We start from the raw sequence: 27,926 nt of genomic DNA, 5'->3' as shown, positions 1-27,926 counted from the left end.
ACCGCTAACTACCATAATATTATGTATTCCTTTAAATCCTATGTAGACAGAATTCGTGGGTACATTGTATATACACGCATCAATATATCGTTTAAAATTTCTCTTGGGATCAAGAGATGAAGTGTGCAGGGGTTAATTGTTCTTTATTTTATCCAACGGAAAAATCTTTTCGGAATTTCGTTATCTTCTTTTTTCTCATTTTCAAATTTTCTCTTTTTTCAGTTTCATTCTCTCTTACTCGTACCAACACCACATGATCACCCACCACGAGTCAGTTAACTATGTGCCTAAACCGCAGGCTTGCTATTACATATTACAATACGTAATAAATTCTTTAAAAAGATCGGTACGCCCGCCGAGAATCGAATCCGGAACCTTTTGGTAGTAACCAGCTAGACTGTGTACTTCGATACCAGTTCGCGTCGGATCAATATATAATACATTATTTCGTTAAGTATACAAGATTTTTTGTTAATTATAATATTCGATTGTTTTTAAAAAACAAATTTAAAACAAGATATATTTAATAAACTTTACGATAAAATCGGTTATTTATAGATATTGTGATGATCTTCCCTATAAATTCCCATTTTTGACAATCTATCAAAGAAAATTTCGCTCAATGAACACGCCGCTTAAAGTGCACTTCTGCTTTATCTGTAAAGCGAGGTGTGGTTAATTGGAACGGATGAGTGTTCAGTTTGTATTGTAGAGAAGATATTTTTCTTTCGAATAAAAGCAAAAACAGAAACGAAAAGGGCACAATGCTTGGTCGTCTACCTGCATGTGTAATCGATGTGGGTACGGGGTATGTAATTTAAAAAATTAATCTCAACTAAAATAAATGAGTTGAAGCGTGACTTGATGACACATGTCATTCCACGTATTAAATAAATTATACTAAAAAAATGTAACATAATTAACTATTCCTTTTTCTGTCTTATCAATTGATAGTTAGTTGTTAGAAACACAGCTACTAATATTCGTTATTTACATTCAATAATAACAAGCTATAAATTTACATTAGTAAAGCACTATTTCTAACAAAATTTGAATTCAATATGTACATATATAGTAGTTAATGAAACAAACATGTACTAATAGTAGAGTAATTATATATTTTGTTTATTTATTCTATCAAAAAGAAAAAAATATTTTCTCATTATTATTTGTAACTTTACAGATATACAAAGCTAGGGTTTGCAGGCAATAAGGAACCTCAGCTTATAATTCCTTCTGCAATTGCTATTAAAGAAACTGCAAAGGTTGGAGATAATAATGCCAGAAGGGTTACTAAAGGAGTCGAAGATTTGGATGCTTATATTGGAGATGAAGCTTTTGAAGCTACTGGTTATTCTGTGAAAGTATGTAGATACATCAGTATGCGGTTATATTTTTATTAAAATACATATTTTTCAAATTACCTTATAATTTACGCTCAATTTTGCTTAGTATCCAGTTAGACATGGATTAGTGGAAGACTGGGATTTAATGGAAAAATTCCTACAGCAATGTATTTTCAAATATCTTAGGGCAGAACCTGAAGATCATTACTTTTTACTCACAGAACCACCATTAAATACTCCAGAAAATCGGGAATATACAGCAGAGATAATGTTTGAATCATTTAATGTGCCAGGTCTTTATATTGCTGTTCAAGCAGTATTAGCATTAGCTGCCTCTTGGACAGCTAAAACAATAGAGGATAGGACATTAACAGGTGTTGTTGTCGATAGTGGAGATGGCGTAACTCACGTAATACCAGTGGTATGTGTAAAAGAAGAAGAATATAAAATTATAAAATGAACATACAACATAAATTGTAACCTGTTGCAATTAACAAATTTATTTTGTCATTTAGGCAGAAGGTTTTGTTATAGGAAGTTGTATAAAGCATATTCCTATTGCCGGTCGTGATATTACATATTTCATTCAAAGTTTGTTACGAGAACGTGAAATCGGAATTCCACCTGAACAATCATTAGAAACAGCTAAAGCAATAAAAGAAAAATATTGCTATATATGCCCCGATATTTCAAAAGAATTTGCTAAATACGATAGTGACCCTACTAAAATAAAAAAATATGAAGGTGTCAATAGTATTACAAAGCAACCATTTGTAGTAGATGTTGGATATGAAAGGTTTCTTGGACCAGAGATATTCTTTCATCCTGAGGTATGTCCATTTAAATTTAAGCATATAAATTCAGTTATAAAACATGAAAAGTTTGTTACATGTACATTTTATTTTATTATCACATTTTTAGTTCTCTAATCCAGATTTCACGACACCACTAAGCGAAATCGTAGATGATGTAATTCAAAATTGTCCAATAGACGTTAGAAGACCATTATATAGTAATATTGTATTATCGGGTGGTTCTACGATGTTCAAGGACTTTGGCAGACGATTACAACGTGATATAAAACGAATTGTCGATGCACGTCTCAAACTTAGCGAAACATTAAGTGGAAGTCTAATTACGGTAATATGTATTTTTATATATTTCAATATGAAAAAAGAAGAAGAGTAACCTAATATTTATGTTTAATTTTATTTTAGCCAAAACCTATAGATGTTCATGTTATATCGCATCACAAACAACGTTGGGCAGTATGGTACGGAGGTGCGTTATTAGCTAGCGATCCAGAATTTTATACAGTTTGTCATACCAAAAAAGCTTATCAAGAATATGGACCTGGAATTTGTCGTTATAATCCCGTATTCCATAGTATGGTATAAAATAAATAAGAATGCAAGTGGAATTAAAAGGAATTACATTATTATGGACCAATGGTCCCTCTGAACGCTAAATGATGTATCAACAATTTAATGAATTTCTAATTTTTTATCTTAAATGATGATGTACTTGATTAGATGGAATGGGTGTTTTTATTACATAATTGCTAACTGAAATAATTACAGAGGAACGCCCAGTATTGCACTAGTAAACGCACACAAAAGTTTTTATGCTCATTAATTATTACAATAATATATGACGATATTTATATGTAATAAAGATACAGGGAAAATCTCTCAAAAAGATGAAGGTAACACTACATTAGAAACAATGACTAGGAATAGTTAATAAAAATGATAATACAAAATAATTGTATAGATCTGTACATAACATAAGACAACTTGAAAATAATAATTCTTTTTTAATGAATTACATTCACAGAGTATGTGCTTTACATTATCCTATATATAATGAGCTTATGTATCAACAAAATATAAATGATAATTGACAAATAACACTTTGATACAAGTATTTCAACAATATAATTTATTTATTAATATATGTGTATGTATACGTATGTATATGTGTATGTGTATGTATATATATATATATATATTTATTCTTTTTTTATTATTTAAAACTTCGCAAAAATTGGGTATGTAATAATTGCATCAAAAGTACCAAAAAATTACAATACAGCATACAGGATTGTACAATGTATACAACCTCATACTACATATGAATATATAAATATAATCAGAATATATCAAGCTTCAAGTACAGATAATAAAATATTATACAACTATGATAGTGATAATGATGATGATGAAAGTAGTTATAATAATAGAAAAGGACTATAATTTTTGTAGTGTTCATTACTAAATATTATATATATTACCTGCCATGAAATGTATGTTATTTTCATAAAAATAGTTGTTGTTTGAAAAATATTTATACACATATTAACTTCATTTTTATGTTATTTAATTGAAAGCAAACTTCCTGTACTCTGACTTGTTATTCCACGATATAATCAGTAATCAATAGTTGAAATCAATTTTATGTTTCTTCATCATTATCATAGCTAAAAATTTTACGTAACATTATATATTGTAATAATTATCCGCTTATATTAATTTAAACATTATTACTGTTGTTGTTGATGTTGTTGTTGTTATTACTTCTATTACTATCACCATTACTAAAACTGATACTATTAGATACTTACGATAAATTTGTATTTTCAAGAACTTCCGCAACATCTCTACTAATATCTCTGGATAAATATGAAAGAAAGAGAGATAAAAAACCGGCATTATTTCTGTTTGATCTTGTACTTGTGGCAGGTCGTTTGTAAATATCAATACTATCCACAGGTGGTAGAGGATCATGCGAAAGAATGGAACCATCAATTTGTACCTAGTATTTCATACAAGAATGTAGTACAGATGAAAAAATTTGAAAATTATAACATAAAAGTGCTTATACCTCATGAAAGTTCACATTGATATTTCTTATATCAGACAATATAATATATCGCAAAATATTCTTTGGTAATCTCCCTTGGTAACGTTTTCTTCGTTTTACCTCACAATACTTTACGTAATCATCTTGTGAATTAACACGACTTAGTACAGTGTGTACATTTTCACGTAGCCACGGTAAAAGATCTACATCTTTCCATAGGCGAAAGTTACGATCGACATATAAATTTTGTAGCTTCTCTAGAGGTGGTGAAGTTGAAATTACTGCTTTAGTATTAAAGAAATCATAGGATCGTATCTGCAAAACAATTTCGTATAATAGGTTCTAATTTTTCTTTAATTTCATATAAAAATTTATTGAAACATTTGCTCATCACTATAATAACATGAAAATACCATTTCATCAGGTTGTATCCCACATTTTTCTAGTAACTGCATCAAAACACCCGGGAACATTATTAAAGCATTTTGTAATAGTTCGTTAGCAATACTTGTGTTGCCTAAATGAAAATGGGCTAAAGCTAAACTGTATGCTATATTTGGCAACTGTGTTAGGTTTCTTGTACTATCCCAAAGATTGCAAAATTCTATAAACCATTCGTATTCCTTTGCTCTTAAAGCATAGAAATCAAGACAAAGAACCACGGCTAATGGATCACCTTCTGGATCAAGTGACAAAAGTAATTTACAAAACTCCAAGCTTGTTCTGGAATATAAATAAATTTTAAGAAAATTAAGGAAAGCGTTATTAGACGTTTAAAGAAGTTCTGCTTTTTTACCTGTAACATGCACGTCCACCAACAAAATTAATATGTTTAAATAAAGTTATAAATAAAGCACGATTTTGTTGTTTCCTGTAATCTAGTCTGCAAAGAGCAGTTGTATAATTAAACAGTGGGTGAAAAGCACATTCTAAGCAGTACAAAGCTCGTTCCGTCAATTGTGCAGCCATTGCTAAATCATCATTGTGTTTACACAGTTCGGCTAATTGTAATAATGCATCTACATGATAAGAATGCATGTTGATTATACTCTAAAAGAAGACATGAAAATTTGATTTATTTCAAGTACTTTTTATGTATTCATAATAAATATAGTATTTAAATTGAAACATAACATACAAGGATATTTTCATGATTTGAGCTTTCAACAGCTTCTAAAAATTTTAATTGTACTTGTCTGTATGATGGACTGTGGTCATACACAAAGTATTGAACATTATTGGTTGTTTGTATAGTATGATCCAAAGACATTGAAAGGCCAAATTTATTAATTGGTGGCCAATTATCTCTAGCAGAAACCAACCAGGTTTTCTTTAAATGGCCCACACGTCCTCTATTTCTCCTATTGCTGTTGAAAGTAACTATTTATGATACGAGGTCTAATTACACTATTTATCTTATATCTATTTACATAACACATGTTTCATTAAAAACGTACTTTTGTTCTGCTTGCACTGTTTTGCTACCAAAAATTCTCTTAAGTTCATTATACGGATTTAAGTGCTTATGTTGCACTAACAAAATATTTTCTTTAGACTTTTGTTGGCTCCACTGAAAATTATCTGTACTTTGAGAGCTACAACCTGGAAGTGGTTCCCCAAGTAATTTATTCACTTCCCTCACTGTTCTTTCAATTTCATCTATATTTTCTTCTTTTGATTCAACAATTTGGGCTTTACAACCTTCTAATTTTCTTCGTCTTTTCTTTTTTTTCTTGCGCTTAGCTTCATCAACACTATTTTCATCTGCTGCTTGTTCTTCTTCATTTTCTTCCTCATTAATTTCAGAATTTTGATTCAACTAAAAGAAAGGAAAATAAATTTCATAGTAACATTAAGTAATATAATAAATATCCAAAAAATTAGGAAAAAATTTGATTACATTATCATTTAAATGATAATGATACAAAATGGAAGTGCTAAACAGAAAGATACTTATTAAAGTATTTGGACACATACTACATCAAAGAAGTTGAATGTCTTTGGTTTAACGTTGCCAATTATCGAGTTTTCCATCTCACTCTCATTTTCACTACCCTTCTCGAATAATACATCACTCCCATATACTTTTTTCATATACCGTGTAGACATTTTGAATAGAATTAATTTTTAACCTAAAAGTAGACAAATCGAGGTAAAAGCTGTTCAGATTAAATCAGAAATTCTGTGAATCTTAAGAATCAAGTAAATCGTGATTGTTAATTCCCCCTTGCCTGCCAAAAGTTCTCGTTACAATCTGAACTTGTCCTGACTCCTCACTTATCAATTTTTCCCTTCAAGTATAAGCATAACTGCCATAAATGTATAGAAATGAATTCATTACCATTACTGCAAGATTGTTAGACGCGTCACGTTATGAGTCATGTTACGTTCATGATAGTTCTAAACTCACTACAATCGCTAACAAGTTCTGCCAACAGTCGTGTGATTTTAAAAGTTGCTGAATTGTCAGATAAAAGTCGAAAATTGAAAATGACATATGCGTGGTCATTTTGTATTGGTCTTTATTAGCCACGTGTGTGCATACATATTTATTAAAAATTTGTTCATTACTAATAGTATGAAATTTTGTATCATTCAGTTGACAGATCAAAAAATATTTTACCGTTTTAATATGTGATATTAAATTTCCTCAACTTTGAGACAATATGTCCTTTACCAGAAGGTGACGCCACAAAAAATCATAAATACCAGACGTTTGTGTGTAATTAATTTTTTTCCAGTATCAAAATGAATTTAAAGAAAGTTAAAAGTAGATTAAAAGACGAAAAGCTAGATCTTAGTTTATGTGACCTTAAAGAAGTGCCTATTCGAGAAATTGTACGTTCAAAAACTTATACATACATATTTTACCTAATCTAACAAATGTCAGATAAATTATTAAATTTCATTTATATGTTTTATTTGATAACTTTAAATCGTTTTACGCTGTAAAACGTACATCACTGTATACATTAAACTAAAGTATTAAAATGTGTGTCTTATATTTCTCAGGCAACTATTAAAAAAGCAACTCATTTGGATTTATCAAATAATCTTTTAACTTCTTTATCTGTAAGTTTTTTAATTTTGTTACTTTCACTTAGTGTAATATTACTTTTTAAAGTAATTTTATTAATAATTTATTTCAGAGTACTTTTGTTGACCTTAAGCAAATAGTCATACTAGATCTTAGTAGAAATATGTTGACAGAAATCCCTGAAAATTTTGGAGAACTGAAGCGACTGAAACATTTAGATCTTTATGCAAATCAAGTAAATCAAAACTATTACATCATAAATTTTTTAAATAAATCTAGATCATGTAAATAATAAGAGATTTGAGGCTTTCACAGCCTGAATTGTCACACTTGAGACTGTTCCATATATATTGTTTGAAGCTTTTGAATAAAAGCAGTGACAAAAGAAATTTCTTTCTCTAAAACTCAGTTTCAGTTTTTAGACCCTGGAGAAACTAATTGCAATGCTATCAAAACATCGGAAAGAAATTCCTTTAGGACATGGTTTTTATCTGAAAGACTGGAACAGTGTTAAACTGTGTTACAACAATGTTAAGCATGTAAATAATAGTAGAATGATCTTACAGATAAGCAGATTACCACTTAGTTTAAGCGAATTAAAAAGTTTAAGATGGTTAGATTTAAAGGAAAATCCTTTAACTCCTGCTGTGGCTAGTGTTGCTGGTCCTTGTAGTAATTTGAGTGAATGCCAAGCTTGTGCTCGTAACATTGTCACTTATTTGTCAAGTGTGAAACTTACTATCGAAGAAGAAAAATTACGGAGATTAAATGCCATTACAGGTAATGTTCAAAATTAAAATATACCAGTCTCTTAAAATAGCTCCTACATATTACACGCTATTAACACATTTATTTATAGCAGATATGGAAACAGGTACTGTTCCAACAAAAAAAGGAGGGAGGAAAAAGAAGAAGAAGATATTGGATAAGAATAATAAGCAAAATTTAGATGAGAATGGATCTAATCAATCGAGCGAGGTATCACTCGACAAAATAGAACCTCTGATAATCACGCACAATAGAAACCAAGCTGATAAAACACATGAAGCTAAAGGTAACGTACCAAGATGTGTTGTACCGAACAATTTAGAAATGCAAATAGTATTTTATAATATTTTGATTGATGTTCTAGGAAATGCACATCGATTTTTTATGTCCATGATCTCATGGCTTTTTTTGTTTGGTTTAGCACTCACATTGATGATTGTGATTCTTCCATTGTATTCGAAACAGTCAGAATTGTTTATAGAGTACATAGAATCTAAGACAGGTATACATTTAAAAGCATTTCAGAAATATAGTACCGATGTATTTGACTCTTTTATACAAGCAGTGATTAATATTTGCAATAATTTATACCATGCATATGAGAAAAATTTTAAAACAGAGATGGACATTCCAGCGAATAAATAAGCGTTTTATAAGATAAAACGATACGATCAAATGTATTGGGCATAATTACTTTTTGAAGTACAACTTATAAATAACGAATGAAATCTATCATCGTTGAAACTTATAAATTCGATCGTGTATCCGAATATTTACGGTACATCATATTAGGATTACATATGCAAGTTAAAGAATGTTATTTATTTTAAAAAATAAAAGATTCTTATTAATACAGATATATTGAAATATACTACTTACTTTTAAATATACTAACGTATTATTTCTTTGGTCATATATTTGAATACGTGAACTGTGAATACACGTTTCTTTTCGAATTATTATTTATGCTACACATATTTTGTGAGATTTGTTTTATTTAATAATATCGACGATGTTGTCCTAGAGGGTGCTTTGCCAAGAGAGTTTTCCATTCTACTAATCAATTTTTGGAAGGTATTCATTCTCGAAGTATTGTGTTGTTCGCCAAAGTCATCCGATGAATCCTCTGTCTCGTTTAAAACTCGGCTATTCGTTTCGGTAACCGTTGAATCAACCGTTTTTGATCTTTTCCCGCTAACAAATCGATTCCACGCCTTTTTTTCGGGACTGATTTGAGATCTTGTTGCGTTTTCGTTATCTCTGTTATGTAGAACTTCCTTTTGTCGTGCCGTAAATTCTGCGAGTATAGCAACGTCGTCATACAAATCGTCAACTTGTTGATCAACAGGAAGACATCTAGGATAATGCGATTCGGGTCGTGGCATTTTATAATGCTCGTTATCTTCGAATGATTGCTGCGAGACGTCTAAGTTCTCGCAGAAAGCAGGCCGATCAGCATCCGTGCGAACGAGATTGTGAAAGAGATTTGATTTCTTTGTAATTTGCTGTAAATTCATTGAACATGTCTTTAAAAATAATGCTATCGAAGCAAGCGACATTAAAGGAAAAAAAATAAAACGGAAAGATTAAGAGATAGAAAATTCTTACTTGATGTGATTTATCGCGATACGCGACGTCATCATAAAATTCATCCGCATCGGTTACATTTTCGATTATCGGTGGTTTCACATAGATCGGCCTGGGAGGAGGTGGACAAGTATACTCTGATTGTTCTTCTTCGAAACGGTTAATTTCTTGCTCAACATTTATCAACTCAGATACGTCATCGTAGTAACTCGATGATTCGTGATTGTTTGCCAATGACAATGAAAGTTGCGAGAGCGGCGCCGGCGGCTGCGATGGAGAGATCGCAGTTTTATGCTTCGTCTTTTTCTCAATTTTTCTCGGAGATTCCTTTTTACTTCTCACTCTGTCCAAAAACGATTTCTTTTGCGGTGACTTTGCCGATTCCTCCACTTTCTCCGTTGTTCGAACCTTGATCGATTTTGAGTTGCGAATTACAGTCTATATACGGAAGATGATGTAATTGTGAAATGCATACATAAATATAATATAAAAATGTAGATGATAGAGTAAGAAAAAAGAAAGAACGAGTAACAGAGCAGGTAAGAATAAAAAAAACGAATAAAGAAATAAATGTGTGCAAAATATACTATAATCACCTCGCCGTGATCGTACGATAGAAATTTACTTTGTTCATCTACAACTTTATCTTTCAACGCTGCAATGTTATCGATGGTATCGTCATACGTTAATTCGTTTCGCGAGCCAACTGATTTTTTCGTAACAATTTCGAAATTTCCTTTTTTCCCTTTCTCATCAGATTCATGTTTGTTTTTGACGTTTGCGTATTGTATCGTCTCTCTAAAATCTTCGATCTTATGGTAAATATCGTCTTCCTCTTCGTCAGGAAGTTCGTAAGACGAATGTTGAGGGGACGGTATCGGTAATTTTCGGGAGATTCGAGCTGGTAACGGAGGAGGAGTTGAGGAATGTGGGCGAGAAGAAATAGAAACAATAGCTTCGGAAGGGCCAGTGGCAGGCGAAGGAATAGAAATATTGGCCGATTCGTGAGAATCATCCAGTCCTCTTCCTTCATTAGTATCTTCATTGGATCGATCAACGATTGGATCGGTCGAAGATTTATCGGGAAGCTCTTGCCTGCAACTCGAGTCTTCTTGGTCATTCGGTTGCTTGGTAGCACCATTTGCGACGATGTTCGTGTCCATTTGTTTTGTTGTCTCTTTATAATCATTCTTCTCGCCTCCTAATTCACAAATTTTCGTTACCCATTGTTCCATATCCTTCCGAGTTTTTGCAGAAAACTGAAATAACGTTGAACTTTACATTCAATTTATTAACCTTTTCATTTATTTCCATTTCTATATCTATAGTATATTTTATGAGAAATATTTGAGTACCTGGAAAGTTCTATTACCAGGACGGAAAATCTCAAAAGTAGATTCGCTTCGACGTTGGTCTCGAGGAATCGCATTTGGAGCAGCTCGTGCCATGTAGCCCTGAATTGGCAAAATCGTGCACGGCCGATTGTCACGATCGTTTCCGTAAATTAATAGATGCAATCCAACCAAACCTATCGCATTTGCATAGAAATTGCTCCGTTACATGCAATGTTTTGATCACATCGATATCGATCACCGAGAGAATTCAACTTACCAACCCAACAAGCTCGATATTGTTCGAAAACGAACAATTTCTTTCCTTCCTTCCTATAAAGAGGGCCACACATCTTACATTTACTTTTCGTTTCCGTTGCTGAGAAATTCGCGTAAATGTCCATCAGCGTATTTTCAACCTCTTCTCCTTTACTTTGAATATTATCGATCGTTTCATGAGTCGAGAGTACAATAGTATTATTCGTCGATTCGACACCCTGAAAGGTCTCGTAATAATCTTGTTGTTGCTGTGGCTTTTGCATCTCATGGTATTCCTCTGCTCCTACGTATTCTTGAAGCTCGGTTTCCGTTTTCAGTGTAGCTGCCATCAAACCTTTCGATCCGGTTGCGTTCATATTTAAATACGGTTCTGGAGATGCCGGTCTTCCGATTCTCTCTATTACGAACATCGTTAGCGTATCTTTCGAACGTACCAATAGATTGTCTCGAATGTTCTCTAATTTCAATGGGAGTTTTACATCGTGGAGACATTCCAAAAATTGCACTACATCTATCGTGAATAAATATACGTATGTAGTTTCATGTCGATCCGGTCGATGTTGATTAAAACGATTACAGTAATAAATATATATATACATAATATATATGTGACGTCTGTTAACATTTCATTTACCTCGAAGAATAGCAGTAAGCTCCGCGTTGAGCCCCATCGTAATTTCGTTCCTTATTCGATTTTCCTCTCTTTCTCGATCGTTGATCTCTCGGATAAAAAAATATGTTTCCTAGCAACGATTTCGCATCGATCCTTTCAGTATATGTAATAGTTATCGAACCATCACTCCTACTGAAATTCATCAGGAAATGTGGTTAAATAAGATAAGCGATAAGAAAGGAAGAATGAATAATAATTTTGTGTCATGTTCAACGGAATTTGCTTTCATTAATTATGATTTCGAGTTTGACACTTTTGTAGCATAGGACTTCTGATCGATTCGATCTGATTCGATATGATTTGCCGTACCTTCTCCCTTTTAAAGGACTAGTGACGTTAATCCCAATGTCATTGATCGAGCAAACGAAACAACATCGTTTAATGACGTTCTTAAACATTTACGTTTGTTCTAACATTCGAATAAAATACAAATGATAAGCAAATCCTGAGTCGTGGTTATCGTATGACGGAATCGATGGTCAAACAATCTCACCTGTAAGTTCTTTGCTGTGTCTACTGCCGTATCTTAAATCGTTTCAAATCGTCGTATCGAGGAACGGTTGATATTTATCTGATTTTGCTTCATTTTTCGCGATAAACATTACGCAGATTCTCTTAAGTTCTCTCACTTGTGCTGCTCGACTCGATCGCTATTATCAATCGACAACTTTATTGCCCAAACGAAATCTTTTTAAAGAGTATCTTCTGGACGCAGAAAATGTACAATTACCTCTCGATGTAAGCTCGTTAAGATTCAACGAGTTGAACTGCACGTGGGAGCAACCGAAGGCGGCTCCCGCAAAGACTGTCTCGTTGACTGTCGCTGTCGTTCGTTAACGCTACTCGCTGGAATCTTTCCTCCCTCTCTTTCTTTTACTCTCGTTCTGTCATACATATATACATACAATGTTCCTCTGAACGATTGACTCACTCTATTTCAAGTTCCCTTTTGCTGTAATAACCTTCTGTCTTCGTCACGTTTTATTCTCCTTGCTTCATGCTTTCCTTTTCTCGATCGTGACTTGACGCAGCGCGATATGTTTTAATTGATCATTCCAATTGGCGGAGTAAGAAAACCAGTGAGAAACAAACATAGCCACTCGCATAGCATACTCTACGACGTGTTCTTTTTTTTCTCTATGAATTTCGACCAATTTCGTGACGTAAAATGCTTCGATTCGATATTACTTTATTTTACTGATAAATCTAGAACCAGTACAAAAAAGGGTATAGAGGAAAAATTTGATTCCGTTTTTAATGAGTTTCCCAAGGTGCTTTGCCGCGCGTTTTTTCCAATGGTTTCACGTAAAGATCCGTTGCGATTTCTGACATCTCCGGGTACGGGTCGGCTTTAGCTTGTTCCATTTCCTTGTCCACTGCTTTGTACGTGCTTTTCCTAATTTCCTAATGCACAGGGAGTGGGTTGGGATCAAGCGAGAGTGAAAAGAAGAGGAAGGGGTAACGGACGGAAGGTCTTACAAGAATTTCCGCTTCGGTTTTCACACCATTCTCCACGAGCAGTTTGGTCAATAACTCGATAGGATCTCGTTCAGCTTGTATTTTCTTCACTTCGTCTCTGGTACGATAAGAGGTGCCAGGATCGCTCATGCTGTGACCAAAGTATCGATAGGTGACCATCTCAAGAAGAATCGGACCGTTCCTAAGAGCGTAGTCTCTAGCAAATTTCACAGCTTCGCGAACATCCATCACTCTCATGCCATCTACCTGAAATAAGAAAAACACGCGAAAGAAACGAACGCGTTGCTCTTCTTTGTTCTCCACTCTTCCTTACCTTCACCCCTGGAATTAGATCTCCTCGCGTGTAGAAGTTGGTGTTAGCCGAATGCCTCTGCACTACCGTTCCCATCGCGTACTTATTATTTTCGCATACAAATACCACCGGCAGATTCCATAATTTCGACATGTTATATGCTTCGTAGATTTGACCCTGAGACGCAGCACCATCCCCATAAAATGCCCAAGCAACTCCACCCGTGCCATTGTATTTTTGAGCGAATCCCAACCCAGCGCCAACCGGTATCTATCAAGTAGACGCTAATTTGCCGATCAAGAAGGACAAGCGTTACACTTCTCTACCTGACCGCCGACGATCCCGTCGCCTCCGAAAAATTGATTCCCGTACATGTGCATAGATCCACCTTTTCCTTTCGAAATTCCAGTCCTACGACCCATCAGCTCCGCGAATATTTCCCGTGCCGATACACCGAATACCACTGCGAAACCATGACATCGGTAAGCTGTGATCAAACTGTCCTTTTCCATTATCGACATCTTTGTACCAACGGCTACTGCTTCCTGCGCAAACACATAGTTCTCTTTTTTACAGATGGTTCCTCTCTTCCCTCTCTTTCGCTCTCTTCTCCTTTCTTTTTCTGTTATCGTCGCCCTCGCGATGACGCGACGTCCGGTTAATCCGGCTAATCGTAAATTCTACCTGACCAGAATATAAATGAAGGAAACCGTTGATCAAGCGCAATCTATATAATTCCGCCGCCTTGTTTTCCATTCGTCTGATGTAAATCATCGTTTTCAACGCGTAAGTTGCTTCTTCTTCGTTCATTGTCATTTTCTCCGAGGGTCCGCTCTCCAAACGATACAATTCATATTTCTAAGCAACACAAGAAAAGCACGTGTTCGTTCCATTGTTGTCTGAACCGGTGTCTAAATGAAGATCTTTCTTATCGGTTAAAAAAAAACGAATAATTATTAAAAAAGACGCAACAACAAAAGGATCAACTCGAAAGTATTACCGCCATTTTTATACAATTTTTACAGATCGAATCAGAGCTGCTATTTGCCAACTAACCAAACCCCAATCAGGGCACAGAAATTCACCTGAATTCCAGGCGATTTTACTTTTACTTTCATCTATTACTTTGGGTTCCCTTGAACAATCCGTAATATTGTCAATATTCCAATGTTTTCAACAAAGACGTGGTCTGTCAAGAAATATTGACAATATTGTATTGACAATACATATCGATTCGTCTTCTAATTGAGAACATTGAAATATTGACAATATATATTGATAGCCTGACGGCACCTTTATACTATATATATATATATATATATATATATATATATATATATATATACACATATATACACACTATATACTATATTATGTACTATACTATATATATGTATATTATGTAATATATGGATATGTATTTCGTAAGTTTTCTTTTAATCGTTTGTATGCATGTGCATTATTTGACGAATAAAATCAAACGAATGTTATTGTCTTAGGTGAAGTGGAAAACGAGGAGCCCCCAGTAATTCCATCAAATCATCCTAATTGCTGTCTCGTTATTGGCGTTATTCAAGAGTATAGAAACTGGAAATTGCGATTTTTTACCGTTTCCGACACCACATTTTTAGTTACGTTTCTTCGTTGAGAAAAAAAGAGATATCGAAGATTCAGACGACTTCTCAATAATCTCAAGAGATACATTCTTCTTCTATTTAGCTACCATTTAGTTATAACGTCTCGTTGTTTCATATGCCGAAGATTTAATTCGAGATTCATTATTTTTGTCGTTCATCGATTTGCATTAAGATTGCCGTCCGATGTTTCCTGTGTTAAACATCGATGAAAGTTTCAAGCGATGATTTCGTAATTTTCTCAAACATTAATCAAAATTGCAATTTTCGTATCATCGTAAATATCGTTCTACGGATCGAAGAAGATTGGAAACAAATGCGAAACGTAATTGTAACTTTTTCTTTTATTGGTAGTTCTTCTGTTTCAGTTTCATTTTTCCAAACAGGTTACTTTCGAAATCACATTTGCAACACCTTTTCAGCCGTATTCGACGCTAGAAGACGATTCACTGGTGGCAATTTCCTTAACTCGCATCCAAACGTACAAATGCATAGTTCATATATCCACATTTACATCCTTCAATTCCATTCCCATAGATTCCATAAATAACATGGATCTCATAGCAACCAACATTACATATAATTGTACGTATAAATTATACGCTAACAGGCTCTCAATGAAAACGAAACTCTGTTTGCTGTCAACTTTCTCTCCTTTCTCGTTATTCGTATAACAGCACGCCACACGCTATTCTTCTAACTTCTTTTATTTCCATACTGCGAAATTTTCCATTTGATTTGTCATATTCAGAATATCTAAAGAGATTATCGTCACCGATAAATATAATATGTATAATATGCGGAACCATTACTGCGACTTTATTAAACTTTCAATACTACGAATAATTGATTTATTTTGTATGTTTGACCGCAACCGGTGTGCTTTGAACATTTCGTGTTGGATATTTTCGTACAATCTTGATTTTAAATAGCTAGAAATTCGAAAAAAGGTCAGAAACGATATATCTTCGAGCGAACAACGTCTCGAACATGTGTAAGCGTCCCGGTAATTATCTTAAACGATATCAAAGAGCGAGCTGTACACATTGGATGGTGATCCGACAGGATGTAATAGACGAGACGTCTTCCTCGATGCCCAGTATCGGTGACCTGTCTTTGATCGCGTCTGCTTCTTCGCTTCCTCGTAATTCTCGCTATCGATGGAATCCTCCAGACGAATAAGACGCGCCGCTCTAGCAACAATCGGTGACCTCAAAATCGACGAAGTAGCATGGCTCCATTCCTCGCTATATGTCGATAAGTATAAAACAATTTAATGAGAATGATAAAGACATTTAGGTGATTCACGAAAAGAAAAAGAAATCGATCTAAAGAAGAGGAAATCGAATTAACGAGATGAGAATTACCGGGGCAGAGATTCGATGTTGAGCGAGTTAGTCAATGTGGACGAAGATCTCTTTTGCTTCGGCTCTGTATGCAACGTGGACGCTTTGAATTCGGATTGCGGTGAAAAGATCGAGCGTATCGCTTCTAATTCCTGGATGTTTCAAAATAGCGATCATATGTATTGTAATGTAAAATTACAAGTACATATATTAATACTTATAATAGTTAGCTACCTTTTTCCGTGACGAAGTTGCGTATAGAGGTGTGTTCGAAGGATTCGCACTATTCTTTTGCTTTCGCCACGTTTTAACGTCCAACTTTGCATTTTCGAATACCTGTAGATATATGGACGTACAATATCGGTTAAAGTATCGGCTAACGATAAAATCAGGATGTGAAATTGCGTATTAAGCAAAAAGAGTCAACGGAAGATGAGTAGCTGTACATTTAAATAAATTAAGCATATTGAAAAATTGAAATTTCGCTTTCTACCAATACGCGATTACTACTACAAACACGTGCGTGGTTAAAACGCGAACGTAAACGTTTCTGTTTCTATCCATCATCGTGAATGGAGCATGCTTCCTCTACCTGCAATCCAGTCGCTTCCTCCCAACTGGCGCATCGTTTGTGCCGTGGACAAATCTGATTTTCTTGTACGCTTTTCGATAACGAGGAGTACGTATGTGCCATTATACGCTCGATCTCTACCTACAAGTAGAGAAGAGAAACCAAGAGCGCGTGAAGTATTCTTCCAATTCAAATGTTAAGAAGTTCATACGCACAGTTGATTGTATACGTATATTTGTTGCGATGGAGATTCTCGAAATGAAAAGGAAGATATAGTAAGATAGAATAGTCGAGTTAAAAATATTTAAAAAGGCGAAACCAACCTTGACACGCTTTGCTCGTTTTTGTGCGCCTGTTTGCAAAGATTGCCGAATCGACTGATCGATGATGGACTCCTGCTTCGATCGCTGTTGCACTTTCGGATCGCCGAACAAACCCTTCGATTCTGCTACTTTGATCATAAACAGCGAGTCGAATTGCACCATTTCTTTTCGTTTTATTACCACGAGAAAGCATCCTGGATTTAACATATCACTAACGTTCTCTCCGTAAATATCGTCGATGCTGCTCACTTCGAAGAGATCGCTGTCTGGGATCTTATATTTTAAGAAAAATCTTTCAACGAGCTTATGAAAGGAAGCGCGGATAGAACCTATCGTACTGCTATATTACATCAAGATAAACCTTACGGTAATGTTCGCGGACAGTGTCGAGGTATGATCGTCTTTTCGCAATTCCTCATCCATCTTGACCAATTTCGATGATTCCTTCGGCGCTTTCCTCTGCGATAAATAACGAAGCACGTTATAACCGATACGAACTAGCAAGCTAAAAGCAATGAGTTTATGGATATCTTACCGGATGTTCGCGAATGTACTTCTCCATGGCCATCCGATTAACGCAGTCTACCACCTGCCGAACCATCTCCGTTGTCTCTGAAGGTAAAATCGTGTGCACTTCGTATACGACGAATTGTACATTCGGCCTGGTCAAAGTATATTTCAAAGTGGACATTTGATCGGTCAAGAAAGTACGCCACTGTTCATGATCGTTATAATTCTTTTCGTCCTCGCAATTGTTATCCTGTCGTTCGTAGTTGTCGTCAATGTCGTCGTGAAGGCTGTTAGTATGGCCATCCGTTAACGATTCGAGAAGATCCACGTCTCCACCTCGTGCCACTGCAAGATCGACGATATCTCTGACCCCTGTGTAGGTACACGATGGCACCGCTAACACTACGGTGGCCCTCTCTGATTCGCTCGTCGTCAGATGAGACGCGTACCTAAGGAAATATAAATCATTCGTGTCTTAAAACGTTTCGTTTAACAGATCCAATGCGAAGTTTTATACATCGACGAAACGCGTGTATTTGAGTCATGTCCGCATTGAACGAGGCACGTTCGTCGCCACGTTGCACATATTCGTGCGACGGGTATACTTCCGTGGGGACCCCGTTACCAACGAGTTAACACGTTCGTCGCCCAGCGTGTTTCGGCTATGTTTCCTGCGGGGCTCAAATCCGACCGTGGCTTCCTCAATATTCGAACTCGATGAAATTCTATTTATAATTTTTTTTTCTAAAATTCACTACCTCGTCATCGCTACCCTCCTCACTTTCAAATATATCTTCATATATATCTTCACACTGTTTACTGAACATTTTAAGGATGAAAAAATCACTGATGTACGTCTCACAAGTATGCTTCTCGACTAAATCAAAGATCTGAGATATCTGCCATGAGATCCTTCGGAATACTCTAGCTGGAAAGTTTATCGCTTTCTCCATTTCAGAACTAAATATATTTGTCGGAGATGAAAGAACATCGAGATTTCCCATCTGGAATGTTGGGAAAAGACCCAATACCCTAGTCCAGACTTTTACCATAGCTACACTTAAGTAATAAAAATAAGAAATAGTTTTAATGTTCCAATCTGGCCTTATGACGATGGGTTCGGACTCGAAGTGACATAGCGGGTCACTGGACGTAGCCACGGTCGGATTTGGGCCCCGCAGGAAACATAGCCGAAACACGCTGGGCGACGAACGTGTTAACTCGAAAATATCGAGTCTACGAATGAATAAAAAGATACTTTTAACAAAACTCATACTCAATAAAAAGAAATTGGAAAGATACTTTTCGGAGAAGACGCGACACCGTTGCAAGGTGATGCCGAGGTTTTTCAGGTAAGTCTCGTACTCGCAACGACGATCGCCAGCTCCAAAGGCCAGGAGTTTACCAGCGTGCTCGATATCGGCCAAAAGACCAGCCAGATATCCAGTGTGTCGAGGCGCGAGGGAATGCGTTAAAATGACCGGGCCGTAGACTCGACCGACGCGAATCGCCTGTACCAAAGCTGCCGCGCCAATACACAATGATCTTTCCTGTTCATTCGAATGAGCCATCGTTAAAGTTAAAGCATCTTCTTGGTTTCTCGGCTACCTACCAGAAATACGAAACGGTGATCACGAACGATACTGGAAACAGCCAGCATTTCCCGCATGCTTTCGTGTAAATGAACCATCTTCGGACAAATAGGATCGAACGCATACTCATTCTCTTCAAGTTCTACCTTCGCTCCTTTGCTTTCGCAATACGTCAATTTCAGTTTCGACATTTCCTCCAGGAATTCTATCTTGTTGACGATTTTCATGCTGTTTATCCATCCGGAAGCGATCCTAGCTTGTACACCCCAAGCGACGCCTTCGATGACGCGCAATCGGCTCGGCAACAATTCATCTTTCAGATTTGGAATATAACAGTAATAATAAATACATACATAGACGCTGTTTTCTTTAGCTAGATACTCATTGTCAGTCTCTACCAAAGTTCTATCACGTCGGAGGAAAAATATTCACCGAGGTTGAGGGCAGAGCCGCGGATCCGTAGCCTGGAAATACTTGCCGCGAGGCGAGTCTTCACATTCAGAAGAGCGTTCTCGACATCCGCTAAGCCAGCAGCCTGATACGTACAATTTCAACGTGTCGAATACATTTTCAATACACGCGTACATATGCAGGGGTGGAGATCGGTAACAGAGAGACAAGTAGAGTAAAAGGTGAAAAAGCGCGGGAGAATGAAACGAAGCAAAAGGAGAAAAAAGAAATCCTACCTCAAAGATCTTCTCGCGTTCTTCGAAATTGACGGTCTCGAACTGTGGCTTCGCAAATTTTCTTCCTTGTAAATCGTACAGCAACAACCAAACGATCTTTTCTCGATCCTTGATCGCGTTATTGTGCTGCCAAAATCCTATATCCTCCAAGGCACGAACGAATATCTTTTTGTCTAAATTATACGAAAGAACAGAAAATTATGGAATGCGACGAGAGAAAAATTCGAACGTGAAATTCGTAATCGGATGAGAACGCGTGGACTCGTCCCTCGACTTACATCTGAGAACGTCGTAGACAAGTCCAAACACACGACGCATCTCGGCCTCGTCCGAGTACATAGGAGAAGGCTGCACTTTCCGAAGAACTTTCGCGGCTAACAGAATATCATTAACGCGCCAACCTGGTTGAACGCATGATTCTATCATCGAACCGCTGATCCTATCGACGCTCATCAACGATCCTCCCTTCGATTCTTCGCTTCCATATTTTCTAGGCTTAACCATCGTCAAACTGTGTCCATGCTTCTTTGGCTCCCATTCCCAATCGTTCTTCTTTCGATTCCTTTCCGCTTCCAACTTCGTTTCCACTTCCGTCCCCAATCCGGTTTCTTCGACCCTTCGGTTTCATTACTACTTATGTATACACCATTCCCTTATTGTCATTGAATTAGGTTCACGACAGGGTTTCGCGAAACGCGTCTTACTTACTTCTCCATTATTTGTAGTTTTCGTTTGTTTGTACTTTTGTACAAAGATCAAAACGTACTATCGACATGGTCCGATTAATTCGAATCTCTCTACAGTTTCAGCCATACGGAACGAACATGAGCGTGTCAAGATTAATGGTTAAAAAGGAAAATCAAGTCGGATGCGCACAGTCCAAAATTAAATCGACAAAATATAGAAACAGATCGATCGATATTGAACGAATTCAGGTTGGAAAAGAAAAGCGACATTCGTATCGTTATTTGAATTTGCAAAGCGCAGGTTACGTATCTAAGGCCATAAAATGATTAACAACTATTTATAAGTAGAAGCAACCTCTTCGAGTAGGAGTAACTGATCGATGTGCACGCGTTTTTGACGATCCTTTTCAAGTGAAAACTCATTCGTAAACTCATCGTTTACGGCCGTAAAGATAGCTTCATTACCTTCTTTTTACAAAATCGACGTCGCATTCTCTTTGCAGTTCAACCAGTCGATAATAGACTCGGTAACGCCAGTCTTCGTTGCTCGGTAAAATCAGGTCTTCTAAGTTTTCGTTAAATTCATCGTTGCGAAGTTGACCGTAATTTTCTTTCCAACTTGCCAATAAGATACGAAAGATCTTAGAGTATTCCTCGAACATGTTCCTTTTGCGAGAACAGATGTTTAGCTTTAAACAACCGTCTAATTTCGCATCTTCATCGTCCTTTTTATTATTCATACTGTACGAGTCTCTCGTCTTCGTTAGAAACGATCTTTTCCTTTTAACGAGAAAATGTAAACGATGAAAATTAATTTACTTTTTTATGCGAAATATCCCTGCTTTCTTAAGTCTTGGCAGTCTCAAACTGTAATACTTAGAAGTAAAAGGTAAATATGTAATGTGTGACGAATTAAAAAAAAGGACCAAGAGTTTAGAGGAAAAAGATGTAGAAATAGTTAGCAAAGAGGGGGAAGGAATAATAATGACGATTGTAAAAGAGAATAAAACATACATAAAGTAATATAACACAATTGAGAGATTGAAAAATAGAAATAAAGATAATAATAATAACGTCATTTAACTTACCGGAAGATGGAAAAAATATAAGGCGAAAAAGAGCAGAAAACGCAGGTTAAGTGTAGAACGAGAGATATGGTATGGCGGGCACGCGGTCGAATACCACAGGCCTTAAAGAGGAGAACAAAGAAAGTACAAGAACGTCCCGCGCCGCAACGTCGCGTGATTCGGTAATATCTTTCTCGATATCGCGTCTATCAGTTTACATGAGTATAAACGAAAATCGCAATTCGCAATGAGCCGATCACGATAAGTCGACCTCCTCGGCAATTCTTCTCAGCCTGTTTCGTGTCTCTTCCGTGCATCACCCCATTTATTCCGTACATTCTCTATCAAATATCCATGTATACTTAGATATATACTATATACGTGTATGTACATATATGTTTGTAGATAACCGAATGGATAATTGGAGCGTCGCACAACATGTCACAAACAGACCAATAAATGTCAAAACGGTACGTACTTGTTGGTACGAACTTGAACCTATCCTTGCAGATTTCTAGAACGATAATCATAAAGGTGAAATTTGTTAATCATTACGAAAAGAGAGGAAGAAAAAACGGAGAAGGAGGAAAGGAAGATAGCAAGAAAGAAAGAAAGAAAGAAAGAAAGCAAGCAACGAAATGAACGGAAGAAAATATTTTTACTTATTATCTTAATCCATTTAGAATATAAAAAATGGATTAGGTTTGATTGTAAACTTTCAAAGAATAGACTACAAACTTGAAATATATTTGCAATACGCATTATCTTGCTTTTATTTACCATCTACCAAGAAAGAAGAGAAAAAACAGCGTTGACTTGGTAGCTTACTGTTGCTCTACTTATGATTAGGCAAATACACAATTCGTACAAATCGTTTTGCAGCTTAAAGATCGTCGAAAACTGTATTTTACAAAGCTATTATGCTTTTTCTTTTCGATGTCTTTTTCCCCTATTATTATCATCGTAATCATCATTATTAGGTACTCTTACTATCGTGATACTATATCAGTACCAATTTCATTTATATTATTTATCCTTATCAATGGTTTCTAACAAGAAATAGTAGGATACTGCGGTATTCAAAACCTGGAAATATACACGAGACAGGTGTATTGAAAATGATTAAATCGAAAGATAGATTACCTTAACAAAAAGATCCAATGAAACTTGCATCAAGTCACACGCTTTCAGAACTATCGATCTCTGTGCTAATATCAGCGTAAAGCCTTTTGCGAAACTAGTATCCTTGTGTTTGTACCAATCGCTAAAATAAACCTTGTGACGAAAACGATCGCTCTACGAAGGAAACGAAGATTAAGGAGGCTGATTGCAAGTCTACGTATAATCGACGTTCGCTAGTTTAAGGAACAATTTGAGATGACGATAACTCGAGACGACAACAAGCAAGTACATCTACGAACCTCAATAAGAATTACGTCTGCAGGCCAGGCGTACAGGAACGTTTGTAATAATTTCATAAAAATGAAAACAGTACACATTATGATTTTACCCATAATTTGTCCTTTAACCTGTCAAACAACCAACCCGTTAAGTAATCGTTTTAGTTATTATAGATATTTACGCATGCATAGAAAGAAGGCCAAATGAAAATCGATAGAATCTCAAATTTAACTGAGCTTAAATATGTAAATAGTAAACAGATGTTGTGCAAAGTATTTTCTCGATTATCTTTATCGGGACTCTCACCTGCAAAACCTGAAATATTAAAGTACATAGACTCGTTGCGCTCGTTATTGTCGTTAATAGTATGACGGGTCCGTAAGCTTCTTGAACAATGTCTCGACATTTCAGTAACAGAGCGTGCTTGTTGACGCATTCTTGAAAGATCCGTTTACGATTCTCCTCATACTCTTTATTCGCCTTATTCTTCTCGTCAGTTGAAAATCTCATCTCGAACTCAAAACCCAACAAACGTAACATTACCGATATACGAAATAAGCAAAAGCTGAAAAATCCATCTACACCGGTAGATACAGAGATTATATTCCAAACAATATTCAAATCAAAGAGATAATGCAATTGCCAGACTAACATTGAATCAATCGTCCAAGGATAACTTGCAGGAAAGAGTAAAGGATATTGTAGATTTGTTATATTATTCGCGTTGTAAAGTATTCTCGTAATCAACGGTTTAAATGCGTGTATAGTGCTGTTGATTGCCATTAACGTAAACTGTAGATAAATCAATCGATAAAACGTTCGAACCCAGGAAAAAGCTATTGATCCTATATCTGTTTCGCTTAGTGCTTGTTCCAACATAGAACTGAGTATATCATTTGCTTGTTGCAGTTTATTTTGGTAGATGAAAAAGCAGCAAGCCTAAAAAAGCAAAAAGTATCTTGTTGTAAAATGTCGATAAAAAATTTCGATCGTTCATGTTTCAATTACATAAATTGAATCACGTATCTTGAATATCTTTGTTTGCCTACAACTCGGATTCGTTGAATTTGAAGGCAGGATACGTATGACACATTTAAATATTAGAAGTGACAATTCGGTTATATGAATGAAATGGATTCTTTTAAAATATATGTAGATAAACTTACAAACCTTCATAGTTGTATTCAATATGGCACAGAAGAGGGAAAACGAAGCGGTAAGCAAAGCGATATTCTGAACATTCTGTGAGCAAAAATTTCCTACGACGCAGAGTGAAATGAAAGAGGAAAATATCGACCAAATTGATATGCACCGATAAAATACATCCCGCTTCTTCGTAATCGGACACATCCCACTAAGGAGGAGAAAACGTTTTACGAAACTAGCATACTTTCTATATATTTTTAGTTCTTTCGACATCGTTGAAATTGCGACGGCAATTCTACCTGAATCAATGCATAAGCATCATTCCCAAGACAAGTTACATCTGAATAACGATCGATCGATACATATTACGCTGTTCTGCTTTGCCATTATATATCAATCGACCGCTTGATAACAATGTATAATTTATCTTCTGAAGTTGGTAAATTGCTTGAAATTGATCAGCAATGCTAAATATTTTATCCAACAGTTTATGCGCTTGTTCTTTCGCATCCTCTGTCGCGTAAAGCATAGCTAAATTAAACGTTACGAAAGCAATTTTGAAAATGTGCGTTGAAACTTGTAAAATTTCTAAGAATCATTTCCTTGTACGAGCATTAATAATAATAAAAAGGAAAGAAAAAGAATTTAAAATTTGTACTAGGCGCCGATGAAAACAATTTATCAGGGATAATCAGGGATAAAAAATATCAGATAGATTTAAAAAGTAAAATTTTTATATTTCTTAGAATCTTCATAAGAATGTATAAAATTCGTACAACTATATTTAACTTGAGTAAATTTGAATAATAACATAAGGATTATAATTTTGAAGAAATATTAGATTTTAAAGACATGACAACATCCTTTCTATTTCGCTTCTACTACATCTATTATTCCTCACATTTTTTGTCCGTTGTTCATTATCATATGCAAAAGTACATTGCTCGCGTACCAATTATGAAAACCATATTCTTTGGTTAGTAACGTTAGTAACATTAGCAACACTAATTAACTCTCATTAATTTGTTCAAATCTTATTATATTTATCCTCCTTTAAATTATTTATTAACTTAATTCATGCTTTTATATTTTGTGAATAAATTGTACAATACTCGTAGAGTTGATTTTAGATCCAAATTTACAATATCTGCAAACAAAATATAATGTCACCAGTCACATTCATTTAGTTCCGATATTTCATAAGTATTGCAGTTAACAACAATACCAACCTTCTGGGCGAGCCTTGGGTTTTGGTAGACCAATATCTTGCATAATATCAAATGCAAATGAAACATTATGTACCTTATGATCATGTGTTTTAGGTGTCAAATGAAAACTACCTAAAGGTACGAAAAAACCTTCGAGAAGTCCAAGTAGAAGAGTTAAAAAAACACCATCATGAAATTGCGTATCTAAATCTGTCACCTCCAAATGAACTTTACTCAAGTGTTTATTGACGAAAGAAATCAATGACTAGAAAATAGAACTATGTATTGCATTGTAGAGAGCATATAATTTTTTATAACACAAATGAACAACATACCTTTTTAACTACAGCTAATTTATCAGCCGGATGATCAAAAAGACTATCGAAAGCGTCCCGTTCGCAACGCATTCCCAAATCATCGTACGTCGATGTAATTTCTTCTCTAACCGTTCTGTGTATTAGCTGGCCATCCTTCTTACGCACAACGACAACCTGAGCAGCTACTCTTTCTGGCAATCTAACAGGCGCTCGGAATTGCCTTGCCAAACCAACCAATAAATGTAAAATGGCAACAATGTTTTTCGAATGAACAGATTCTACGTTCCACTTGTAAGGAGGATGGCGTCCTAATACTTGATTAGCAGCTGACAACACAACTGCTAATTTCTGTTTCTGACCTTCTTCTGATTGAGTCACTTCAGGTACATCTAACTTCTTTCCCGTCAACTTTTCTAAAATTAATAAAAAAAATATGCCTACTTAGACTCCACGTATTAGAAGAATTCTATTCAATTTTGCTATTATATAACATACCCAATAGTTTCTGTAGTACCTGTCCATCATACAAATCTTCTGCAATATCTTTAACAATAATCCGCTGGTCGGCTAGTTCATCGTTGATCCATTCAATCAGGACAAATATTAATTCTTTGAGTTTAGAATCTTCCAAAGATCTAGGCTCTATCATTGAACGTTCCTCGTTTTCATCTAATGCATATTCTTCTGGTGGCATCTCTGGATTGGCTGCAAATCCTGGTGAATCAATTGCATACTTCCCTTCCTCCTGTACCTCTTGCACTATATCAAACAAATTCAAAATAAACATAAACAGTAACTTTAAGAAAAAACATTTACAAAATACAAATCGAACATCGACATTACCAACAATATCATTTTTTAAAGTTTGAAGCTACTCGTACCATATAAGGAAATATATCCCGTAAATTCTCGTAAAAGAAGCATAAGCAAAGTTAACTTGTCACAACGTAACGTAAACGCAGTATGATACCTTCTTTGATACGCTTTTTTCGACCCAAGGTCCCAATCTTATCCCAGAAACTTTCTTCTTTTTCATCCTTCCTCGTAGAAATAGGAGGTCGTGGAGATTTTGGACGTGGAGACGACATATTCAACACCAACGTTCATCAAAAATAATCCGAAGAATGAAGGATGTCATCTCTCGAAATACCAACCTTTAACCACATTTACAAACATCGATTGTATATGCATACATTATATTATATGCATGTGTACTTCAGATCTTTTTTGAGCATCTATGTTGAAACAAACTTTGCAAGTATCAGTTTTAAGTACATTTACGTCTTTATCGTTGCTTAGATTGCATAGATTCATAATTATCAACTTTTGTAATCTTTAATTATTTTACACATATCTTTAAAAGTAAAACTATTTCGAAAAACATGCTGACATCTTAATTCATAGAAATCATATAGTAACATCTACTGTAGCATATACATACATTTCAATCGCGGTTTTCTTTAGAAATGTTTTAATTCATTTAAAATATGTCATACTTCCTCGGATATTCTTCAGAACTTCAGATCATATAAAAAAAGATATATGTAAATAAAGAAAGATTATTTGTTATAGAGTAGATTATCATTCACACAAAAATGTCGTTTACATTTACTTAAACGGATTTTGTATTTGAAGTTAAATAAAAAATAAATAAAATTAAATTTCTATCTAATTATGTATTATATTATAACAACATTCGTTATACAGTTAAAAACAATATGCACATGCGCATATATGTATATACAGAATTGAGCCGTTTAGGAACTATTTTCTTAGATAGGTCTC

The 27,926-nt window shown here is 35.3% G+C and overlaps 8 protein-coding genes across 19 annotated transcripts; 2 read left to right on the top strand and 6 right to left on the bottom strand.

Annotated features, from left to right (window-relative positions):
- Nucleotides 1–527: 527 nt before the first annotated feature.
- On the top strand, nucleotides 528–3,173 carry LOC117236142 (actin-related protein 3). Its single transcript, XM_033498847.1, has 6 exons — nucleotides 528–808; nucleotides 1,184–1,364; nucleotides 1,453–1,767; nucleotides 1,862–2,176; nucleotides 2,268–2,486; nucleotides 2,564–3,173. The coding sequence occupies exons 1-6, from the start codon at nucleotides 765–767 to the stop codon at nucleotides 2,741–2,743; spliced, it is 1,254 nt and encodes a 417-aa protein (XP_033354738.1). The 5' UTR covers nucleotides 528–764; the 3' UTR covers nucleotides 2,744–3,173.
- Nucleotides 3,143–6,594, bottom strand: LOC117236138 (transcription factor 25). Of its 2 annotated transcripts, none has more exons than XM_033498842.1 (9): nucleotides 6,550–6,594; nucleotides 6,186–6,340; nucleotides 5,666–6,027; nucleotides 5,347–5,575; nucleotides 5,005–5,258; nucleotides 4,622–4,931; nucleotides 4,230–4,523; nucleotides 3,970–4,160; nucleotides 3,143–3,825 (listed from the first exon to the last, which is right to left on the bottom strand). In XM_033498842.1, exons 2-9 carry the CDS (start codon nucleotides 6,315–6,317, stop codon nucleotides 3,801–3,803), a joined length of 1,797 nt encoding a protein of 598 aa, XP_033354733.1. In that variant the 5' UTR covers nucleotides 6,318–6,340; nucleotides 6,550–6,594; the 3' UTR covers nucleotides 3,143–3,800. The 2 variants fall into 2 exon arrangements, with proteins under 2 accessions (XP_033354733.1, XP_033354731.1); XM_033498840.1 differs by having other exon boundaries at nucleotides 6,440–6,561.
- A 75-nt stretch (nucleotides 6,595–6,669) lies between these two features.
- Nucleotides 6,670–8,899, top strand: LOC117236146 (leucine-rich repeat-containing protein 59). 3 transcript variants are annotated; one of them, XM_033498861.1, is made up of 6 exons: nucleotides 6,670–7,046; nucleotides 7,221–7,280; nucleotides 7,358–7,480; nucleotides 7,812–8,025; nucleotides 8,120–8,299; nucleotides 8,378–8,899. In XM_033498861.1, the coding sequence occupies exons 1-6, from the start codon at nucleotides 6,957–6,959 to the stop codon at nucleotides 8,656–8,658; spliced, it is 948 nt and encodes a 315-aa protein (XP_033354752.1). In that variant the 5' UTR covers nucleotides 6,670–6,956; the 3' UTR covers nucleotides 8,659–8,899. The 3 variants fall into 3 exon arrangements, with proteins under 3 accessions (XP_033354752.1, XP_033354751.1, XP_033354750.1); XM_033498860.1 differs by having other exon boundaries at nucleotides 8,108–8,299; XM_033498859.1 differs by having other exon boundaries at nucleotides 8,105–8,299.
- Nucleotides 8,670–12,918, bottom strand: LOC117236135. Of its 6 annotated transcripts, XM_033498830.1 has the most exons (8): nucleotides 12,614–12,918; nucleotides 12,377–12,533; nucleotides 11,845–12,015; nucleotides 11,212–11,721; nucleotides 10,956–11,128; nucleotides 10,197–10,859; nucleotides 9,622–10,038; nucleotides 8,815–9,539 (listed from the first exon to the last, which is right to left on the bottom strand). In XM_033498830.1, the coding sequence occupies exons 3-8, from the start codon at nucleotides 11,879–11,881 to the stop codon at nucleotides 8,982–8,984; spliced, it is 2,358 nt and encodes a 785-aa protein (XP_033354721.1). In that variant the 5' UTR covers nucleotides 11,882–12,015; nucleotides 12,377–12,533; nucleotides 12,614–12,918; the 3' UTR covers nucleotides 8,815–8,981. The 6 variants fall into 6 exon arrangements, with proteins under 6 accessions (XP_033354725.1, XP_033354721.1, XP_033354724.1 ...); XM_033498834.1 differs by having other exon boundaries at nucleotides 8,670–9,539; nucleotides 9,622–10,008; nucleotides 12,377–12,918; XM_033498833.1 differs by having other exon boundaries at nucleotides 8,815–9,518; nucleotides 12,377–12,918.
- Nucleotides 12,919–13,055: 137 nt separating this feature from the next.
- On the bottom strand, nucleotides 13,056–14,518 carry LOC117236148 (pyruvate dehydrogenase E1 component subunit alpha, somatic form, mitochondrial-like). Its single transcript, XM_033498862.1, has 4 exons — nucleotides 14,339–14,518; nucleotides 13,981–14,199; nucleotides 13,676–13,924; nucleotides 13,056–13,608 (listed from the first exon to the last, which is right to left on the bottom strand). The coding sequence occupies exons 1-4, from the start codon at nucleotides 14,468–14,470 to the stop codon at nucleotides 13,288–13,290; spliced, it is 921 nt and encodes a 306-aa protein (XP_033354753.1). The 5' UTR covers nucleotides 14,471–14,518; the 3' UTR covers nucleotides 13,056–13,287.
- Nucleotides 14,519–15,614: 1,096 nt separating this feature from the next.
- On the bottom strand, nucleotides 15,615–22,687 carry LOC117236133. Of its 4 annotated transcripts, none has more exons than XM_033498822.1 (14): nucleotides 22,091–22,687; nucleotides 21,468–21,798; nucleotides 20,595–20,932; nucleotides 20,317–20,489; nucleotides 20,063–20,165; nucleotides 19,651–19,943; nucleotides 19,341–19,588; nucleotides 18,064–18,487; nucleotides 17,895–17,987; nucleotides 17,529–17,801; nucleotides 17,227–17,346; nucleotides 16,869–16,970; nucleotides 16,656–16,786; nucleotides 16,304–16,535 (listed from the first exon to the last, which is right to left on the bottom strand). In XM_033498822.1, exons 2-14 carry the CDS (start codon nucleotides 21,740–21,742, stop codon nucleotides 16,304–16,306), a joined length of 2,805 nt encoding a protein of 934 aa, XP_033354713.1. In that variant the 5' UTR covers nucleotides 21,743–21,798; nucleotides 22,091–22,687. The 4 variants fall into 4 exon arrangements, with proteins under 4 accessions (XP_033354715.1, XP_033354716.1, XP_033354713.1 ...); XM_033498823.1 differs by having other exon boundaries at nucleotides 21,468–21,782; XM_033498824.1 differs by lacking the exon at nucleotides 22,091–22,687 and having other exon boundaries at nucleotides 15,615–16,535; nucleotides 21,468–21,742.
- A 120-nt stretch (nucleotides 22,688–22,807) lies between these two features.
- Nucleotides 22,808–25,257, bottom strand: LOC117236150 (odorant receptor 24a-like). The gene is made up of 5 exons (XM_033498871.1): nucleotides 24,641–25,257; nucleotides 23,777–24,409; nucleotides 23,491–23,598; nucleotides 23,213–23,365; nucleotides 22,808–23,155 (listed from the first exon to the last, which is right to left on the bottom strand). Exons 1-5 carry the CDS (start codon nucleotides 24,887–24,889, stop codon nucleotides 23,096–23,098), a joined length of 1,203 nt encoding a protein of 400 aa, XP_033354762.1. The 5' UTR covers nucleotides 24,890–25,257; the 3' UTR covers nucleotides 22,808–23,095.
- A 75-nt stretch (nucleotides 25,258–25,332) lies between these two features.
- Nucleotides 25,333–27,601, bottom strand: LOC117236144 (beta-parvin). Its single transcript, XM_033498857.1, has 6 exons — nucleotides 27,583–27,601; nucleotides 27,112–27,295; nucleotides 26,637–26,900; nucleotides 26,160–26,554; nucleotides 25,846–26,089; nucleotides 25,333–25,763 (listed from the first exon to the last, which is right to left on the bottom strand). The coding sequence occupies exons 2-6, from the start codon at nucleotides 27,227–27,229 to the stop codon at nucleotides 25,687–25,689; spliced, it is 1,098 nt and encodes a 365-aa protein (XP_033354748.1). The 5' UTR covers nucleotides 27,230–27,295; nucleotides 27,583–27,601; the 3' UTR covers nucleotides 25,333–25,686.
- Between the last annotated feature and the right edge of the window lie 325 nt (nucleotides 27,602–27,926).

The sequence above is a fragment of the Bombus vosnesenskii genome, unplaced genomic scaffold (assembly GCF_011952255.1).
Source record: "Bombus vosnesenskii isolate JDL3184/JDL3185 unplaced genomic scaffold, Bvos_JDL3184-5_v1.1 scf7180000013340, whole genome shotgun sequence".
In the NCBI taxonomy this organism is placed as follows: domain Eukaryota; kingdom Metazoa; phylum Arthropoda; class Insecta; order Hymenoptera; family Apidae; genus Bombus; species Bombus vosnesenskii.
Note: the sequence above shows the minus strand (reverse complement) of the source record. Positions and strands in the feature narration are given on the sequence as shown.